This window comes from Panthera pardus, unplaced genomic scaffold (assembly GCF_024362965.1).
Source record: "Panthera pardus isolate Hobbes unplaced genomic scaffold, ASM2436296v1 HiC_scaffold_333, whole genome shotgun sequence".
Lineage (NCBI taxonomy): Eukaryota > Metazoa > Chordata > Mammalia > Carnivora > Felidae > Panthera > Panthera pardus.
The window spans coordinates 823,887-844,902 of NW_026526914.1; the positions used below are offsets into that span (position 1 = coordinate 823,887).

Here is a 21,016-nt window from a genome sequence, read left to right on the forward strand (position 1 = left end):
TTTGCCCCTTTGGGGAGCCTGAAGGTGGGAAGGGGGCTAGACAAAAAGAATGAGCAAAGCGGGACAACCAAAGCTGGCTCATCACATAGCACGGTGACAACTGTCATTCCCGGACCATGAACCCCACCCTCAGGCCTCCTACCACCATCCCACATGTTGTCTGGCTTCTGGATCCCCTTGTCAGCTTTGGCACAGCTTATCACACCCTCCCATCCTACTTTCCGTTTGGAAACATTCAAGCAACCTTACTCAGGGCCAAGATAAGACTCTCACCTGTCCTGTGTGTGTGTGTGTGTGTGTGTGTGTGCGTGTGTGTGTGTGTGTGTGTGTGTGTGTATGTGTGTGTGTCTGTCTGTCTGTCTGTCTGTGTGTACCCATATATCCCAGGGATATGCACGATCTTGAGAAGAGTATGAAGGAGCGTCGCACTTCATCGACCCCAGTGGAAACCCTTCCGATGCTCACCGATGGTCCACAAGATTCTCCTGGCCATGAAATAAGGACAAGGGTGGTGGTGACACGTGGCGCAGGGCGGGGGTCCAATACATTTGAAGAAATATAGAATGGGAGATAAACAGCATGAAGTGTTTGTGTGTGTCTTCCTCTCAGGTTCGCTCTGGGGCGTGTCCATGTATACATGCGGCTGTCCAGAGGTGTAAGTGTTCTGTGCCTGCACATTGGAGTTCCAAGGAAGGGCGGGACGTAGGACATTGTCCGTAGGGATGGGTCACACATTGGGATTGCATGTGAGGTCAGTAAGATTGAAGCAATGGGGACTTGAGTGAGGGAGGCCAGGGCACAAACCTGAGAGAAAGGCCAGTGCCCAGGTTCATAGGTTTCCTGTGAAAATGAGGAAATTCAAGGAAACGGAGAGGCCAGCACAGGCCAGGGATGTCCAATATTCAGGGATTGGGCATGTCCATGATGGTGCCCCCAGAATCCCGCATGGGGACACCCTCAGTCATGTTGACTGAACCGCCACACAGGGAGGAATTCCCAGGGTTGATTACCCTCTGGTTTTCAGACGTCTACCAATGCAGACTGTCTTGTGGACAAGGTCAGGATCTCAGGACCAGCCACACATATTTGAGGGATTGTGAGCAGGTTGTAAGATTGGCGTCCAGGGGAAGGAACCGAGGGACCAGAGGCAGAGTGGGTGGGTAAGACCGATGAAGTTCTGCTTCAGGCAGAGTTGACAGGGACAACATACACACTGCAGAGAAAACAGCCCACTACAGTCTCACGCAACTCCAAAATCACAGCGAACTTTTCTGGTTCCACTTCCTGAAGCTGAGCCTCCCAAACACCGCTTCACTTATTCTCACACACACACACACACACACACACACACACACACACACACACACACACACACAAGACTCCTGAAGGAGTCCTAGTGCTGATGCCCTTGTGTGAACTTTGCTGTTTCTGAAAAGACCTCTGGTTACGAATGGGTGGCCCGGATTGCAAGCCAACAGAGGGGAGGGTCGCGGGGAGGTGGGGCTCTTCAAGGGCACGAACACGCCAACCTCTCCCGTGTGCCCTCTGCCCTCTCATCATCAGCCGTGATGAGTCGGGTGATGCTCTTCCTCTGTGTCCACAGGCTTAAGCCGTGTGTCCAACACGCCATGTGAGACTTGTGAGAAGACTCCCAAGTGCAAACACCAGCAGGCGCTCAGGGAGGTCGCCTCGTCCCAGGCAGCCTGTGTTCCTTTGCCTGAGTGCCAGGACAAAGGCTGCCTCAGCCACATAGGGAACGATGGACTTGTGAGGCCTTAGCATTCTGTGCAGAGGTCCCCGGCAGGCCTGGAGCTTAGAAAGGACTGGGACGAGCCTCACCTGCGAAGACGTGAGTGCTGGGATACTCCTTACACAGCAGATGGCTGCTTGCCAGAGATGTCTGTGCTAGGGATGGGGCAAAAGCTCCACCGTGCGAGCAGTGCAGTCGACAGAGTTCAGCCTTGTCCATCGCAGGCTCTTCTGTATCCCCATGTAACACGGCCCCCAGCACAGCGTGCCTGACACTGACCTCCCGACACTAATATTCCTGTCTCCCAAGCTGCCCAAGCTCCCCAGGATCCCCACTGCACAGCTCTGCAGTACAAGAGCCTTCTCTGCAGTGGCTCTATTCCAGAGAAGGCGTGGGCAGTCCCAATGCATGGAGGCCTCTTGCCCCTATCATATGCAGACAACACGGTCAGCGGGGTGTCAGCACGCTGTGGAGTTGAGGATCTGTGCGACCAAGCCTTACCTCTTCCAGGGCAGAGGCTGTCGCACTCTCTAGAAGGGAAGGCAGGCCTTTCTCTCGCTGCTGTCTGCACACTGGCTGGAGAGGCACGTCTTCTCAGCTGCTTGATGGGTAAATGTCAGGGTACCCTGGAAAAGCTCCCAGTGCTGACCCGAGTCTTTGGGTGTGAACATCCAAAGAAAGTATGGCCAGTGATTGTGCAGTGGGAATACGGCCTCAGTGGTCATGAGGCTGGGCCCTTTGGGGCATCTTCCTGCACAAGCAGGCCGTTACTTGATAGGTCTTGCCGAGCAGGAACACTTTAGGGGACAGGTGAACACAGGGTCCCCCACATGTTAATATCTCCAGCCAATACCTCCTTAGGGGCCAGGGTGACGTTTCCGCCCGGCCTGTCCCAAAGACAAGGTACGGACAAGGTGTGGGTGTGGAATGCACTCACGGCACCCAGAGCCAAACCCTCGAGTGTGGACACTTGAGGTCCGTGGGCAGAGGCCTCGGTGCTCTGTGTCCGAGGGATTACAGCCCTCATGCTGCACACCCGGCATCCCCGGGTGTCCTCCCGTATCCGCAGCTCTCCCCGGGGAGCCCTAGGGTCCAGGAGCTGCTAAACCCCCTGCACAACTGTATCTGCTGCCCAGCGGCCTCTTCCACCCCAACATCAGCGTGTGTGGGCTCCAGAGTGCTGTCCCTCGAGAGAGGACACCCTCAGCAATTCAGGAGCCTTCTGACTTCCATGTCTCTGAACCACACGTGTCTCATTGGCCTGTCGGGATCGTCACGTTGTTCTCTGTTCACAGGAAATGTCTCGCATTGCCTGTGCTCCTCTGTCTCCCTGAGTGAGCCCTGGCGTGTTTGTGTCTTTTCCTGGCTTTGCCTGTGCCGACACCTCTCTGGTGATGCCTCCTTGCCTGGCCTAAGTGGGCACAGCTGTACCCGTGTAACCGCCTTCGTCTCTGCACACCTGTGTGTTGGGTCAGCTGTGGCTCTGGTGGCCTGTCTTGTCTTTGGTGTATGCTTCTGCGCTTGAGTGTGCTTCCCTCTGCATTCAACCCCTTTCTTCCACTGACAGATCCAGTTGCTGTCCTGCTGTCAGGTGGAGGGGCTTCTGCGTGTTCTGTTCTATGTTCCAGGAGCCAGAAATCCTTCCGTGCCTGTAGGACCTTCGTCAGAGGATTGGCCATGCACTCACTGCCAGCCAGTTAATGTCCCCAAATGCAGCTGGCTTGCTGTGAGCATTCCGTCACACCTCTATTTTCTGTCCTTCTGTTTTCAAACCCTTTGCGCCCGAGGGGCTCAAACGTCACTGGCCGGCACATTGCAGATGCAGGCGTAAATTGTGAAAAGCGGACCGGCAACGTTTTCCCACTTACTCTTTTGCCACGTGGCATGTTCCTGGCTGGGAGAGACTTCCCCCTGCCAGTGTGTGTCTCGTTTCCGTGTGCCTCCTGTGTGTTCTGGTCCCTAATTTGTCCATTACGTCCTACCTGGGAGTCTGATCCATGTTTGCAGGAACGAGGCTGACACCTTTGACTGCTGGGTTCTGAGCTCAGCTTAGTCCACCAGGACTAGTGCGTGCCTGAGGGACACAACGGGCAGTGATGGATGTGCCCGTATCCTTCACGTGCAAGCGCTCCGTCCAGCCACCTTCACCGGGACATTTCTCAGCGACCCCTCTTTGTGTGTGGTGAGAGCACTTGCCTCTGAGAAATCTGACGAGGCGGTGAAGCATTGCTTACGGCTGCCCTGTGCAAGTTAAATCTCCAGAACTCATGCACATGGCATGACTGCATCTTCACACCCGAGCCCCGACACCTCCTCATCGCACCCTCCCCTGATTAGCACCACTCTACTCTCTGGTGGACTGCATGCCTTTAACTCCTTTAGTCTCCTCAGGAATCCATCAGGCAGGGCTCACCACCACTGTGCTTCTGTCAGGGGCTGGCTTCTTTCAGTGAGCCCAGTGCTTTCTGCACTGATGCTCAATGCACCCGCAGAAGGGTGAGCCACACTAAGCCCGGCGGCAAACCCTTTGGCCCTACGTTTCCCACACGTGTGCCTGGTGGCAGAGGTGCACAAGGAGCCTGCCTGCATGCGTCTCCCAGGTCCTCCACAGGGTACAAAGTACCGCCTCAGGAGGCTGATCCGCATCACATGGGCATAGCTCTGCTTGCACGTGTTAGCCTTTCGTATCATACAGGCAGCCCAGACTTAGAAATCCTGCTACCTGCTTACAACTATCCAGCCCTCGTGCTTCTGCAGACGCTCTGTGTCTGTACAGACATTTGAGTCACGGTCTCGTGACCTTCCAATACAGCTTGATGGTCTGTCCTTAGCTTACAGCCTGGGATGCGGTTCTCACTCATTGTCCTCCCCTCGGGTGCGAGTTTCCTCCATCACTGTGGTGGAAGGTAACCTTTATCACCATACGTTGGCTTGAAATTACTGGGCGGATCACCTGTCTGCGTCCGGGGATCCGAAGGAGACCTTGGCTCTTTTGCTCACGGTCCACCCTTTCTCTGTGATGAGTCGCTTTGGATGAGAAGCTTGCCAGAGGCGAGGGGGCCTCAGAGTTGAGCACATTTCCTGGGCATCTGTGAGAACTTCGTTGGTTCCACTCGGAAAGCATTGACATTCATGGATGTGCAGCCTCTGCTTTTGCTTGAATTTGCCGAGCTTTGGGACGTGATTTCTTCCCGCATGTGCTGTGCCTAAATCTCTGCTGTGTCTTTCCGGCAGTCCCGTTTCCTGTCTCCTGCTGGTAAGTACAGGGCTTCCAGCAGCCCTGTGGGGAACGGGTCCTTGTTTTCTTCCCTGCGGTGCCCTCTTCCTCACCCCGAATGACCTCACTGCAGCTTCCTTCTAGTTCAGCGATCGTTTCAGACTGCCCTTAAGGTCCAGGTGGGAGCGGTGCCTTTTGTGCTGAGGGCTGACCACTGTAGAGCATTCGTCTCTGTGCAAATTGCACAGGTGAATTTCACCAGGTGAAAGAGAGTGCACACTGCAGTTGCCCTGTCTTCAGAGTCAGCCCACCTGTCTCCGCCTCGGCTGCCCCTGCTCTCCTTCCTCCTACCCTCTCCTTGCCTCCCCCTCCCTTGTCTTCTTCCTGTCCCTCCCTCCCACTTTCCTTCCAGCTCTCTTTGTCTTCGTCTCCCTCCTCTCCATCACTAATGCCTCCCCCTGTCTCCGCCTGTCTTCCTTGTAATAGGTGCCCCTCTGTCTCTTCTTGTCTTGCTCCTCCTCCCTGTCTCTCCCGCCAATCTCCCCGGACTCTCCCTCTCCAGGCTGGTCTTCCCCTCCACTCGTCCTTCCTTCATCTGCTCTGCTAGCACGTGTCTCTCTCTCTCCCTCTATAGCTCTGTCTCTCTGTGTGTCTCTTTTTCACTGTCTCTCTCAGTGGACCTTCTGTGTCTGGGTGCATGCTTCTTCAGAATTCTTGTTGGTGCCTGGGAAATGGGAAGGGAACTCGTCTGCTTTCGTGTGTACTAGTGAAAGCAGGCACGGGGCTTTCTCAGAGACAGACACAGACAAGTCTGCAATTCTCGGTGAAGGGCCCCTACGTGCCCTGCGTGGTTGGAGTCGTCCTCCTTTTAGTGGAAGGTTAGATTTCAGGACCGGAGCAAGCTGCTAAATCCTACTACCCCATCTCCCTGGCGCTCTGTACGGAGATCAGTAGGGCACCAGTGGCAGATGGTGCTCTGGGGGTTGTTCTTTGCTCTGCATTGCAGTGCAGTGAGGTCTACTGAGCTGTGTTCTTGCAAGGACATGGCGGTGGGGTGGGTCTAGGGTGGGTGTCACTGGTTCTGGGTGGGCACCCACCTTACCGCCGCCCTCAGCCTGACGGCCAACGAGGAGATACCGTGGGGACGGCCATGTGGCCCCGGTAGGCGTGACACTAAGGACTTCTCCAGGCTTTGCCCCAGCTTCATGAAGAAGGGGCAAGGCACAGAGCAGGGAGTGGCTCACGGCGTGGACGATCCTGTGCTGAATGCTCTGGTGCCCGTAGTGAGGCCTCTGGGGAAAGGGTGTACAAGCACCACAGACTGCGCGATACCGGGGACCTCGCAAGTGAAGGCTGGAAGGTGACAGCGCTGAAGAGGACATGCGGCAAACGGGGGCCACGCTGGCACCTTGGCACTCGCTCCAGAGCCTGGACCGGCCATTGGCGCGCGCTTGCTGGCGGCCAGCACCCTGTCTTGCTGTCTTGCAACTGATTGCTCCCCGAACCTGGCCAGCTGGCCTGACCTGCCCTGGAACCACTTCGCCCCCAGGCCGCATGCGCACACTCTTCACTGCCTCTGTCTCGGCCCCTCCTCCACAGCAGCCACAGCCAATGCGGAGTCCTCAAATCCCAGAGCCTGTGCGCCTGCGCTCAACTTTGGCGGGCTGCGGCGGGAGGCTTCAGGGAGCTAATGGTCTTGCGGCCAAGGCTCCCCCCACCTGCTGCCGTTTCCTGTCCTTGTCCTGAGGCTGCCCTAGCTACACTGGGGCCGGGGCCGAGCGTCATGGCCAGCGTGTCGCGGTCCGGACAAAGCGGAGATTCCCGCCGACCCTGGGCCCTGATCGTCCCGGATGCGAAAGGTGGAGAGTCCCGGCCCCGCGGGAATGCAGGGGCGCTGGAGGGCGTGGGCTGGCCGCAGTCCCCAGGTTCAGGGGCGGCAAGCGCCCATCCTGTGCAGGAAACCCAGGCCGGGTGTGAGATACAGGTGGCAAGCCCAGCGGAGGAATTGGTGCTGATATTGGATGACGGAATGGTGGCGGCTGAGGTGGTGATCGGGGAGGAGGAAGAGGACGGCGAGGCGACCAAGGATGAGGTGGCTGGAGAGGAGAATTCTGAGGAAGCCAAGCCAGAAGCAGAGGACATGCACGAGGAGGAGGAGGAGGTGGAAGTTGAGAGACAGCAGCAGGAGGAGTTTCAGGAGCAAGAGGAGAAGCGCGAGGCAGATGCAGAGGCGGAGGAGGGGCCCCAGCTCTCACAGCCGCTGCAGCAGCAAGAGCCAGCGCTGCGTCCTGCCTCAGCCCAGGACCCGCTGGCAGCACTGGAGCGTCTTCAGCTGGAGATCAGCGCTGGGAATGCCCAGGATTCCAGGGCCTTATGGCGGCTGAAGCGCAGGATTCTTCGGAGGCAGATTTCTTACCTGGATCACAGAAGGGCCATCATCAAGCACATCCCTGGCTTCTGGGCCCAGGCGGTATCCTTCCTTGTGCTGGTGGGTGATGGCGGGGGCTGTTGTGCAGGAGGGCTGGGCACTGAGAGCAGGGTGCCTCAGGGCGATGGCCCCCAGAGAGGAGAGCTGGGGAATGGTCCCTGGCCCTGGGTTGGTGTGGTCTGGGATCCAGTGTAAGGCCTTGGACAGGGGCGGTTGTTGGGGATGGGGGGACTTGGTGACTGGGTCTGTTTCCTCTAGGTCTCCGCCAACGTTGGCCTGCAGGCTGGTCTCAAATATTACTTGCAGACACGAGCCATGTGTCCCCATGCTACCAGAGCTAGGGTAGCACAAAGCAGCCTTCACTCAGAGCAGATAAGGCAAGGAAACATTTCGCTGCAAAATGGGAGAGTTACGCAGGCCGCACACCCACCTTCACATTCACAGGCTGTGCACGTTTCCTAGCAGTTCCTTCAAAAGAGAGCATTTCAGACACACACTCATGACCTTTAGTGGAACCACGCCACGCCCCTTTGCCAGACAGTAGGACGACTGAGACCCACTCCGAATGGGGTACAAGCTGCCTCCTCAGACCCTGACACACACACACACACACACACACACACACACACACACACACAGAGGATTCTCTCCTGGTATCTCCACCCCTGCTTCCCTCTCTGTCCTCAGGCTCCGGCTCGGTCCCACCCATGTCTTTCTCTCCGGACTGGCTGTGTCACTGTGTCTAATCCTTTTCCCTCCTCGGCCCTCCTCGTCCGTGCTTCTCGATCTCTTTCTCCCTCCCACACCCTCTGCTTGCAGCGTAAGTGTGCAGTCGGGTTCCTGTAAGCCATGTTATTCCATCTGGACTCAGGAGGCTGGTGACAACATAGGTCTTCACGGGAATATGCCAAGAAACCCAGCCGTGAGGAGGGGTCAGAGCACATGCCGACATCACAAGCTATGATGGGCTGCTGGCAGCCCACACAGGTCAGATATAGGAAGGAACTGTGAGGCGTGCAGGCAGTGGAGTCTCTCCCTGCTGTGTGCAGACAGCGTGGGAGGTACAGGAAGCCAACGGACTGCCCAGTGTCGATGGGGTCTGATGCATCTGCAGAGGCTGAGGAGTGTGGGGACTAGTGTTTCCTGGTCTTTCTGCACATGCCGTGATCTAGTCCCTTGCTCTTAGCCTGGGAGGGTTGGAGGGGGGCTGTGTCTGTTTCCACAGCATCTGAAGGCACAGCTCCTTGACACAGCACAGATTCTGAATCACCCCCGGTTGTCGGCCATGATCGGTGCCCAGGACAAAGACGTGCTCAGCTACGTGGTCGACTTGGAGGTGAGACCGGGGAGGCTGTGGCTGGGGGCCGTCCCGTCGGGTGTGGGATTTGGGCAGGAGAAGGTGAGGCAAAGGTGCTCACCCTCACAGCCAGGCAAGTAGCTCAGGACCCCGAGGGAGGACACTTGCCCCCTCCTGTCCCATTGCTCACGGCAGGTGGAAGAAGTGGGCCATCCCAAGTACCGCTGCAGAGTGATGTTTTTCTTTGGGGCCAACCCGTACTTCCGGAACCCAGTGATCATTAAGGAGTATCAGCTGAGCTTTGCTGGTAGGGTGTGGGTCCCATGATGGTGCGGGGCAGGGGGATGAGGAGCATGAATCAGGGGCAGGAGGGAGGGGGAGGGGGAGGGGCAGGTGGGTGGGGAGGAGGCCATCAGCTTGCTCCTCAAATCCTCTCTTCCTGCAGGCTACAGGGTATCGCGTTCCACTCCAGTCCAGTGGGTCTGGGATTATGAACGTGGAGCTCCCAGTCGCAGGCATGACCCCACCAGCCTTAACTTGTTCAACTGGCTGTGTGAGCACAGCTGCCCAGGGGCGAACAGGATTGCCGAGGTGGGGCCCCTGAGGCCTTCGTCAGCAGTGGGGATGTGGGTGGCCCCCGGTCAGAGAGGAGAGTGGGCTATGCCCAATGTGGCGCCGGCCTGTGTCCTCTTCCAGATCATCATCGAGGACCTGTGGCCCAATCCCCTGCAGTACTACCTGAGGGAGGAAGGGACCAGAAGACAGTGATCTGACGTGCTCACGTGTCGGTGAGGACCCCAGTATGCGGTGTGTTGACCTGCGTGTTGTATGGGCAAGGGAACGTGGGCCACACATTGGCTTGGAAATGGAAGGTCCGCCGACACAGGGACACAGGTAGCATGGGGAGAGGGTGGGAGGATGACAGGGGACCTGCAGAGACTCAGCTGCAAACACACAGAGGGTCGAAGCCTGCAAACCAAATGCAGTTGTGCTGTGGGCTGGGGCTTTGGAGAGCAACTGGGGAGGAGCAGTGCTTCACCACAAATGCTCCCCGTGGATGTCCGCCCTGTCCCGGGCTTCCCCCTGCTCCTTCAGTCTGGATTTGCCTGCCAGTCTTTGGGTCAGGAGCTGCCGTGTCCCCAGGCGCCACTGTGGTGAGAATCTCGCACTTCCTTCCATGTGCCCCACCACGCCATGTCCTCCCGCAACCCGACAGCCATTCTTAGAACTGGTCCAAGGCCATTGGGGGCTGGAAATGAATCCCTGGGTGAGAAAGCAAGGGGGATCGCAAAAGGGCGAGGCACAAGAGTGACACCATCTGGGATGTATCTGCAAATATCCCGTATCATTCTTGGTGTCTGTTGCGTGGGGGTGCGTGTGTGCGCGTGTACGCAAATGTGTCTGCGTGTGCCCACATGCGTCAGGGGCTCTGCATCTGTGTGGGCGTGAATGGCGCAGAGCTTCTATCTTTGCCCATGCAGAAACAATGGAGGACGCCACCAGTGCTGGAAGAGATGGGTGGATGAGTCTCCTGTCTTCTACGTGCCCCGGAGAGAATTGAGGAAGAGATAACGTGTGGCAGCCTTGAAGAGGTTCCACGATGTTTATGTGGACACATACAGGAAGCTAAAAACCCTTCTGTTTTTGTGTATGTGTTTGTGTGTGTTTATGGGGGACGCAAGGAGGCTCGACGAGAACGGGACCTGAGTGTGACTGTCCTAGCCGCTGCCCGGGTGATTCTGTGTGTGCAGGAGAGGTGCGGTACTGGGGTGGGGCCGGTGTTGCCATGTGCACAGAGGCCTGCCTTCTTGGGCAGGAAGAGCCTGGAAGGAGGAGGAGGAAGAGACAGACCTGTTATTTGGAGATTTATTGTATAGGCCAGAGCCGAAAGGCAGGGAAGGGGATTGCACAGTGGGACCAAATTGGTCCATTGGGTCGTGGTACAGTGTGGCCAGGACTCGGGGGGGTTTCATCCAGGACCCTTGCTCCCAGAGGGGTGTTGTGTCCTTGGTGAGATAGAATCCAGTCAGCAAAGCCTCCAGTCAGGATCAGAGCTAAGACCACATGTCCCCGGACAACTCAGGAGCAGGCAGCCTTCTCATAGTCGATGGCAGTATACCTTGCTGCTGCCTCCCACACCCGGGGCTCCTTTGACCCCGAGCCCTGTCCTCAGACAGTGGCTCAGGATGGGAGATGTGTGAGGGGGAGGGGCAGGTGTGGGTTGTGGGCAGCAGCGAGGCTTATGAGTGGGAATTCATGGAGAGAGTACGCACGAGGGCAGAGATCCAGCGTGAGTTCGTGCGAGTGTGTGTGGGCGTCTGTGGCAAACTGGGCCTGAGATCCGTGGTGGTGCCGGCAGTGTGAGCGTGCATATGTTCGTGCGATTGCGTAGCCGTGTGTCTCTGTGTGTGCAGGAGTGGGTGGTTAGGCCACTGGAGAGACAAGGAGAGACACAGCGGTCTGTGTGAATGAGGTGCTTATGTGGGACGGTCAGGTGCCAGAATACAAGAGTGCAGTCCCTTCCCTCCTGAGTCCTGATGGTAATCGCTGGGATGGGTGCAATCGTTGCTGTGCCAGGGGGCTCAAGTCAGGATGCAAAAGGGAGATTGGTGCAAGGTCAAGAGGGGGGCCGAGGGGAGGACAGCCTGTGTCCAGTGGCCAGTGGACCACTTGTGAGTAAGTGTGCTTGTGTGTGTGTTAGTGTGTGTCTATGTGGGAGTGAGTGTGTGTGTGTGTGTGTGTGTGTGTGTGTGTGTGTGTGTGTGTGAGTGGCTCTGGTGGGCCGACAGTAGCAAATACGTAGGGGCTACATGGTGTGCCCAGGCTTTGTGCACAGGGTAGCTAGGGAACCCAACCTGTCAGGCTACGTGGTGTGCAGAGGGCGTAGGTATTTCCCTGGAGGGAGCCGTCTAGCAAAAATCTCTGCTCTTGGCAGACGAGCCATGTTTTGTCGCCAGTCAGCTCTTCCTTGGGGCTCTCCTCTCTGCTTCCTGTGCACCAGGCCCAGGGAAAGGGAGGAGCTGGGACCCTAGACCTCAGGTGACTTGAGTCCCCCAGGGGTGCCATAGCAGGGTGGTGTGCGTGATCCATGTGTGGATGGGCAGGTGAGCAGCCTGCCAGCTGCTCTCTGAGGGGACAGTTCCTTGCCAGCAACACCTCTCCCCGCAGCACAAGATCACCACTGTCGCTGCAGCTGGGCTGGGGACATGTCAAGGTGTGTCCCAGAACTGTGTTCCCCTTGCATGTAAGTGGTGCCAGAATGCGCCTCTCAGTCCCTGTGCGGGTGACCCTGATTAGCCTCAGGCTTTGTCGACTCCTGGCCTCATGTAAATGGGGAACTGGGTTCCTTTCTCAGTGTCTCAGCGGTTGCATGTCGACAGAGGATGCTGTGGACATTGTGGTCAGGATTCTGACCGGGCTCCCCCCGCCCTGCCCCAAACCACAGTGGGCAGCACATGGCCCACTGTGTGTGCGCTTTGGGGAGGCTAAAGCCGTACAGCCCCTCCAGTATTCTTCTCAGGTGGTGGACGGTCAAAGGGGCCTAGGGAGGAACACTGGTCCCAGTCTGCTGCCGGCTGTGCCCACAGGTGTGTGTGCCCAGCTCCTTGACGCTGAAGCTGCAAGGCTTCCGCACTGCCCCCAAAGCCCCATCCCTAGAATTTGCGTGTGGGCCAGATGGAAGTGAAGTCCCAGTGACCCTGCGGGATCACAGCGGGTGGTCTCGTCTGTGCCTGGCCACCCACCTACCTGCCTTCCCCGCAGCCCGTGGCCCCCATACAGGGCTTTCGGTAAACACACGGCCACCGTCCAGCATGAGAGGAAAGGCTTGACGGTGTCCCAGTACCGCTGGTCATGTGTTGGCTGCTGCCAGCTGACAGCATGGAGACCCCATGGCCCAGTGGAGGATGTCCGACCTGTCCTACAAGGAACTGGGGACGACTGTACGGATGCATCAGGTCCCATGCAGTAACCTAGGCCTGACCTTATCCGCCTAGGGGGTGATCGAAGCGCCTTGGGGTCCCAGGCCTGGCATACGTGTCGGTGAGCTTCCTCCTGGATGGCGCTGCCGACACAAGGCTGGCTGGTCAGGGGTCGCGTGGGAGGCCCGTTGGGTCCCGGCCTCTAGGTCCGATACTGCTGTAGGTGTTGTTGAAAAGACAGAGCACGATATGACCATCCCTTGGGTGTCGCTGCACCGGGGATCCCGTCGCTGCTCCCAGGTTCCCACTACCGAGTCTCCCCGGGAGGCCTGGGAGGTTGCCAGGCTCCTTTTGCAGGGACACAAAGGCCTGTGAGAGCCCATCCGCAGGGTCCGGTGCTCATTGCGGATGACTTGGGGGCAGTGCGAGATCTATTGCTCCCGTCCTTAGAGGAGATTGTGGTAGTCTTAAGGGACAAAGATGTGCCTGGAGAATAGAAGGATGTCCAGAGGAAGCATTGGAGGAGGAAGAGGACGAGGAGGAGTAGGAGGATGAGGAGGAGTTGGAGGAAGAGGATTGGGAGGAGTTAGAGCTGGAAGAGAAGGGTGAATGATTGGGTGCAGGAGAGGGAACAAGTGGAGGAGGAGGATGTCCAGGATGAGGAGGAGCACGAGCCAAAGGAGCAGGAGCAGCTGGGGGAGGATGTTGAGGAGGACGAGAGCAGAGGGAAGAGGGTGGGGAGAAAAGATAGAGCCAGGGTTCCAGAGCATGAGTAGAAGTGTAGGAGCAGAAGGAGGAAGAGCCCGAGGAGGAAGAGGTGGAGGGAGAGGAGGAGCAGGAGGAGTTGGAGGAAGAGGATTGGGTGGGGTTAGAAGAAGAGGAGGAGGAGAAGGAGCAGTGAATGACTGGGTGCAGGAGAAGGACAAATGGAAGAGGATGATGTCCAGCACCAGGAAGAGGAGGATTACGGGCCAGAGGAGCAGGAGCAGCTGGAGGACGGAGTCGACTAGGACGAGAGCAGAGGGAAGAAGAGGTGAAAGGTCAGAGGTAGGGCAGGAAGGGCAGTAGCAGGAGAGGACCTGGAGAAGGAGGAAGAGTCCTAGGAGGAAGAGTTGGAGGAGGAGGAGGAAGAGGTGAAGGACGAGGAGGATCAGATGGAGGAAGAGGACTGGGAGGAGTTACAGGAGGAGGAAGACGAGTGAATGATCGGGTGCAGGCGAGGGAAGAAGTGGAGGAGGAGGAAGTCCAGGACGAGCAAGAGGAGGAGCACGAGTCGAAGAGCAGTAGTAGCTGGGGAGGAAATTGAGGAGGACGTGAGCAGAGGGAAGAAGAGGAGGAGGAGGAAAGGTAGAGCCAGGGCTGGAAGAGCAGTAGCTGCAGAGGGGGAGCAGAAGGATGAAGAGGCCCGAGGCTAAGACTTCCAATACTGTGTTGAATAACAGTGGAGGCGGTGGACATTCCTGTCTCGTTCGTGACTTGAGCTGAGAGCTTTTGCTCCTTGAGATGATATTCACGTTGGGTCGTTCATACATGGCTTTATGATCTCGATGTGTGCTCCTTCTATCCCTACTTTCTTGAGGGGTTTTACCAGGAAAGGATGCTGTATTTTGTCCATCACTCTGTCTGCATCGATTGAGAGGATCCTGTGGTTCTCGTCCTTTCTTTTATTGATGTGAGGAATCACGTTAATTGTTTTGCAGATGTTGAACCAGCCCTGCGTCCCAGGTACAAATCCCACTGGGTCGTGGTGAATAACATTTTCATGTATTGTTGGATCCGAGTGTCTAATACCTTGTTGAGGAGTTTTGCATCCATGTGCATCAGGGAAATTGGCCTATAGTTCTCCTTTTCAGTGGGGTCTCTTTCCGGTTTTGGAATCAAGGTAACGCTGGCTTCATAGAAAGAGTTTGGAAGTTTTCCTTCCATTTCTATTGTGAGAACAGCTTCAAGAGAATAAGTGTTAACTCTTCCTTAAATGTTTGCTGGCACTCCCCTGGAAAGCCATCTGGCCCTGCAGTCTTCTTCCTCCGGCAGGTTTTTGATTACTAATTTGATTTCTTTACTGGCGATGGGTCTGTTCAAATTTTCCTTTTCTTCCTCTTTCAGCTTTGGTAGTGTATACATTTCTAGGAATTTGTCCATTTCTTCCAGATTGCCCATTGTATTGGCAAATAATTGCTCCTAATATTCTCTTCTTATTGTTTGCCTTTCTGCTGTGTTGGTTGTGATGTCTCCTCTTTCATTCTTGCGTTTCTTTATTTGGGCCCTTTCCTTTTTCTTTTTCATCAAACTGATGACTGGCTTATCAATTTTGGTAATTCCTTCAAAGAAGCAGCTTCTGGGCTCATTGATCTGTTCTCCTATTTTGGTTTGTTTCTTTGTTTGTTTGTTTGTTTGAGGTTGTTTTTGTTTTTGTTTTGTTTGATTTTTGGTTTCAATAGCATTAATTTCCGTTAATCATTGTTATTTTCTGTCTCCTGAATGTTTTGGGTTTCGTATGGTGTTCTTTTTACAGCCTCTTAAGGCGTAAGGTGAGGTTGTGTCTCTGAGATCTTTCTTTCTTCTTTAGCAAGACCTGACTTGCTAGATAGGTCCTCTTATAACCGACCCTGGTGCGTCCCAGAGGTTTTGGGTTGTGGTGTTATCACTGACTTCCATATACATTTTCATTGACTTCCGTATACTTTTTATATTCTCTTTCAACCCTTGCTTAGCCCGTTCAATCTTTAGTAGGATGTTCTTCAGTCTCCCAGTATTTGTTACCTTTCCAAATTGTTTCTTGTAGTTGATTTCGAGTCTCTTAGTGTTGTGGTCTGAAAATATGCACGGTGTGACCTCGATCTCTTTGAACTTCCTTAGGGATGACTGTTTTCCCCAGCATATGATCTATAGAGGAGAATATTCCGTGAGCACCGGAGAAGAATGTATATTCTGCTGCTTTATTATGAAATGTTCTGAACATATCTGTGAAGCCCATCTTGTCCAGTGTGTCATTCAAAGCCCCCGTTTGCTTGTTGATTTTTCGTTTACATGATCTGTCTATTGCAGTGAGTGAGTGCATAGAAGTCTCCTCCTATGATGGCATTACTAAGAATGAGGTTCCTTATGTTTGCGTTTAATTGGTTTGTATATTTGGTTGCTCTCAAATACGCCACATAAATGTATCCATTTGCTAGGTCTTCTTGGTGGATAGACCCCTGAATTATGACATCATGCCCTTGTGTACCACTTGACACAGTCTTAAATTAAAGTCTAGATTGTCTGATAGAAGTATGGCTACTTTGGCTTTGTTTTGTTGACGGGTAGCATGACAGATGATTCTCCATCCCCTTCTTTTCACTCTGAAGTTGTTTTCACATCTAAAGTGGGTCTCTGGTAAACAGCATATCGATGGAACTTGTTTTCTCATCCATTCTGTTCCCCTATGTTTTTTGATTGGAGCATTCAGTCCACTGACGTTTAAAGTAGTACTGAAAGACACGATTTTATGGCCATTATCTTGTTTGAAGAGTTGGAGGAAAACATATCTATATATCTTTATATCTGTATCTACGTCTCCATCTCCATCTATATGTATATGTGTATGTGTATGTATATGTGTATGTGTATGTGTATGTATGTATATGTATATGTATTGTATTAACTGTATCTATATATCTATATCTATATCGATATGTATATGTCTATATACATCTATATATATAATTCTATATCTATTTGTATATATAAATATAATTATAAAGATAGATAGATAGATAGATAGATAGTTAGATAGATAGATAGATAGATATCAATTTCCCTCTGAGTGTCCCCCCTTAAAATTGCATGCAGGTGTGATTTAGCGGTCACAAACTCCTTTAAATTTTGTGTATCTGGGAACCTTTTTCCTCTGTTTCTATTTTGAATGATGGCCTTGCTGCATAAAGAATTCTTCACTGTGGATGTTTCTAATTCAGCACTTTGAACGTATCCTACCACTCCTTTCAGGCCTGCCAAGTTTCTCTGGATAGGTCTGCTGCAAACCTGATCTGTCTTCTCTTGTAGTTTAGGGACTTGTTTCCCTTGCTGCCTTGATGATTCTCTTTGCCTGAGTACTTTGTGAGTTTGAATATGATATGCCTTGCTGAGGGTCAGTTTTTGTTGAATCTGATGGGGTCCTCGGTGCTTCCTGGATTTTGATGGTGTGTCTTTCCCCAGGTTAGCAAAATTTCCCACTATGATTTGCTCACATAACCTTTCTACCCCTTTTTCTCTCTCTTCCTCTTCGGGACCCCTATGATTCTGATGTTGTTTTTCGTTCTGCATGAGTCACTGATTTCTCCAATTCTTCAATCGTGCTCTTTTCCTTAATCTCCCTCGATTTTGCTGCTTCCATAGTCTCCATAAGTTGGTCCTCTGAATCGCTGATTCTCTGTTCTGTCTCATCCATCCTTGACACCGCTGCATCCATCCGTCATTGCAGCTCAGTTATATCATTTTTAATTTCATTCTGGCCAGTTTTTACTGCATTTTTTCTCTGCACAAAGGGACTCTAATCTACATTGGACTGCAGCTAGTATTCTCATAATCGTGCTTCTAAATGCTGCTTCAGACATCTTGCTTGTGTCTGTGTTGGTTGAATCCCTGGCTCTCGTTTCTTCAGGCTCTTTCTTTCTGGGTGAATTCCTTCCCTTTGTCATTTTGAATGGAGAAAAGGAACTCATGAGGTAGAAAATTCAATGAAATATTCAAATTATAAAATGTTAAAAGTAAAAACTTAAAAACACACATGTGAATAATGGAATGAATGATGCTAGATTCTAGGCATGTTTCACCTGGGTGTTGAAAGTGGTTTTGACACAGGAGAGAAAAAAACGTGGGAGTGGAGAAAAATTTAGAAAATACTAATAAAAAATATTAAAAAGGGAAATGTTGTGAGAATTTGAAAAACCAATACACTGAAGTAGACTAAAAGGAGAAGATGGGAGTAAAATAGAATCTGTGAATATAGACACAAAAGGAAAGAATCATGTAGAAGAGTATTAAAGAAAGTTAGTAAAATTTCCACCTGCCCAGTCTCCTTCGCCTCTCCGCGCACAAAAGCACCTCCCTTCCCATGCCTCCTCGCTCTGCAAGTTCACTTCTGCATGCCACGTACCTGCTGAATTCGGTGGTTCAGGATATGCAGATTGCTGTGCTAATCCTCCAGTCAGTTTCCTGGGTGGGTAGGATGGTTTAGTGTTGGTCTGGCTGTATCTCATGCACGCGAGACACTTAAGAAGCTTCCATGCTGTCTGCCATCCGGGCTCCTCCCCAAAGAGGTGAGATCTGTAGCACCAGTTCTCCGATATGAGACATCCCACAGGAAAGTTGTGGTCGGTGACAAAGCGGAAAAGGGCATGTACCAAACAGGGAGGTCACCCTGGAGGGGGAGGCAGAGAACCTGCTCCAGACCTGGGAGGGGAGGCAGGGGCTCAAATGCTGGAGCCACGCCCACTGCCCTCCAGCTGATTGTTCCTGAACAGCAGCCAACTGTCTGGGTCTGGCCTGGAGCGCCTTCACCCCAAGGACCCATGGTCAAAAAGTTCACTGCCTCTGCCTCTGCCTCTCCCCCACCTCCACCGCAGCCACAGCCACAGCCACAGCCACAGCCACAGCCACAGCCACTTCAGTGTCCGAAGGGCCACGGGGCCGTGGGCGTGCTTCCCAAATGCTGGTGGGCTCCAGAAGGAGGCAGCAGGCATTTAAAAACCTTGGGCCTTGACACTCCACCTGCTGGGCCTAGTCTGGAGCCTCATGCCTCAAGTTCCCACTCCTTCTGCTCTATGGCCCTAGCCTGAGGATGGGCTAGGGCCCCAAAGCAAGGGAGTCCTGTTCCGGAAAACGCTGAGATTCCTGACAATACCGGGCCTCCATTCTGCTGGAAGAGGGCGTTCGAGAGTCCAGGAATCGTGGCAACACCCCTGTCTCAGTCCCAGACAATTTCACTCATTCATACGCACTCACACGCACACGCACGGGCACGGGCACACACACACACACTCCCCCTCTGTGGCTGTCTCTAGTGGCGACTTACTCTCCTTCTTCGGCCTCCTTCCATGTCCCTCTGGCCTCTGTCTGTCTCTGAGTCCCTGTGATCATTTTCTTGAGGGAACGCTTCCTCCCTCCCGCACCTCCATCTCTCTTTCTCTGTCTCTGTGCTGTCCTTGCACAGTATCAGTGCATCTGGGTTTCCGTGAGCTGTGCGTGTCCATATGGACGGAGTAGGCTGCTGATGGCACAGGGCTGCAGGGGAACACACAAAGGAACGCACAAGTACCAGGGGTCAGAGCACATCCAGACCTCCTAAGCCGTGACTGCCTCCAGGCAGCCCACACAAGCTGGGTATACATGTGAACTGAGAAAGGTCAGTCCCTTGGCCCTTGCCCTGTAGGTTGCAGCCAGCTGGGAGGTACTGAAACCCAAGGGACTGCCCAGTGTTGAGAGGGTCTGAAGAAAGGGCAGGAGCCGAGGAGCCAGGGAACCTAGTCGTAGCTGGTGTTTCTCCACATGCCATGTTCCGGTGCCATTGGTACTGGAAGGTTGGTATCAGTTGTGGCTCTCTTTCCTTGGCATCTCAATGCAAGCTTCCGTGACCCAATGGAGGTCCTGAATCTGCCCTAGTTTTCAGCCAGGTTGGGCCCCAGGACAAATGCACGTGCTGTGTGAGGGGGGAAAGCAAGTGTGAGTCGTGAGGAGGAGCTAGCCTCGTGAGTGGGATGTGGCAGAGGGCATGAGTGAGTGCACAGGTCCACTAGAGTGTGTCTGTGAATGTATTGTGGCTGGCGCCTGTGAGTACTTTTGCCTGAGACCTAGCGTTTGTGCTGGCAGCGTGCACGTGTCTGTGTCCACGTGCCGCGTGGCCGTGCATCTTTGTGCCTGAGTGAGTGTGTGTAGGCCGTTGGCAAGCGAAGGAAAGAGACTGGGGGCTTTCCTGACTTGGTGAGTAAGGGGGGGCTCCCGTGCCAAAGTGCAGCGAGTGCAATCCCTTCGCGCCTGGGATCGACACGGAGCTAGCTGATCACCTTTCATGACGGGAGGAAAGCCCGGACTTTGCCTGGGTCCGCTCGTCCTGTGTTGCCTTGGCCAGGGGCAAGTTGGGGTTGGGCCACCCATGGCGCAGTGGAGGAGGACCAAAGTTCCCTGCAAGGAAGTGGGCGTTAGTGGAGGGAGGCAGCAGAGAGCATGAGTAAGTCTGGCCCTGCTCCTGGAGCGGCCTAGGGGATCATCGCAAGGCCTTGTGGTCCCAGCCAGGGTATGTGTCTCGGTGAACATCCTCCTGGATGACCCTGCAGAGACAGGCCTGGCTGGTCTAGAGTCCCTTGCGAAGTTGGGGCCCGGCCCCGGGACCCCAATACTGTGGTAGGTGTTGTTCAAACTGAAAGGCATTGCCTGCTTGTCCCAGACAGTCCCTGCACCTGGGACCCAGATTTGTTCCCACGTTCCTGCCACGGGGTCTCCCGGCGATGCGTGGGAGTTTGACAGGCCCCATTTCTCTGGAGGGAGTGAGTTGCATAGGTCAGGTGCACCAGGGTCTGGGCCTGCTTTCCTGTCTTGCCCACCCGCTACGTCCTCTGCTGAGGGCAGCTTGAGGGCTCACCACTGGACCTGTTCCTCTCCCTTTCTGGGTAAGAGTTTGCCTCTCTGTCGGTCACACTGGCCACCCCCTCTCAGCCCCCTACCACCTGTTCAGCCTCCCCCCATCCACCTGCGTTTCTATGCATTGCTGTCACCTGAAGCGGTGGTGTGCTGCCTCATATATCACAGCCACCCTGGAGCATTTCTGTACCCCGTTCGTATCCTGACATAGCCCAGCGAGTCTGGAGGAACCTCTTCTGTGTCACGGAAGCAACATGTTGGCCAGAGGGCCCGGCACACGAATTTGGAAATCCTAGAATCCCCCGCCTGCCTGGCAGCCTCCTGGTCCCATAAAGAGGTAGGGGAACACTGCATTCCACCAAAGGGAAAAGGCAATGCATGAGTGTGGTGCCTGGCCAGGCAATGCATCTCGAGCCTCCAATCCTGCAGTGGCTCTGTGTGGTGTGTGTGTGTGTAGCTTATGCTGTCTGACATAGACCGGCAGGGAGTCCACATCACCACTGCCCTGACAGGGAGGGAGACCACATCATCGCCCTCACTGCACACCGTCTGCAGCTTATTGCTTCCCCAAAGTGGTCATGTGGCTTCATGTAGACCCTGGGGCGTGTCCCTCACTTGGGTCCCAACACTGCATCCCCCAACCCCCCGATACCTCTCGGAGACCCTTGAAATCACGCTGCCTGTGGCACAGGGGGACAGTGTTTTGAGCCAGCGCCCACGCTCATGGCAGCCTGCCGCCTAAGTGAGTGGTAAAGGAAATGGGACCAGGATGAACAGACATACGGCC

At 54.3% G+C, this 21,016-nt stretch overlaps 1 protein-coding gene across 1 annotated transcript; it reads left to right on the top strand.

Moving 5' to 3' along the window:
* Positions 1-6,750: 6,750 nt before the first annotated feature.
* Positions 6,751-9,460, top strand: LOC128774580 (testis-specific Y-encoded protein 1-like). The gene is made up of 5 exons (XM_053893647.1): positions 6,751-7,437; positions 8,654-8,731; positions 8,888-8,999; positions 9,138-9,283; positions 9,389-9,460. The coding sequence occupies exons 1-5, from the start codon at positions 6,751-6,753 to the stop codon at positions 9,458-9,460; spliced, it is 1,095 nt and encodes a 364-aa protein (XP_053749622.1).
* The last annotated feature ends 11,556 nt before the right edge of the window (positions 9,461-21,016 follow it).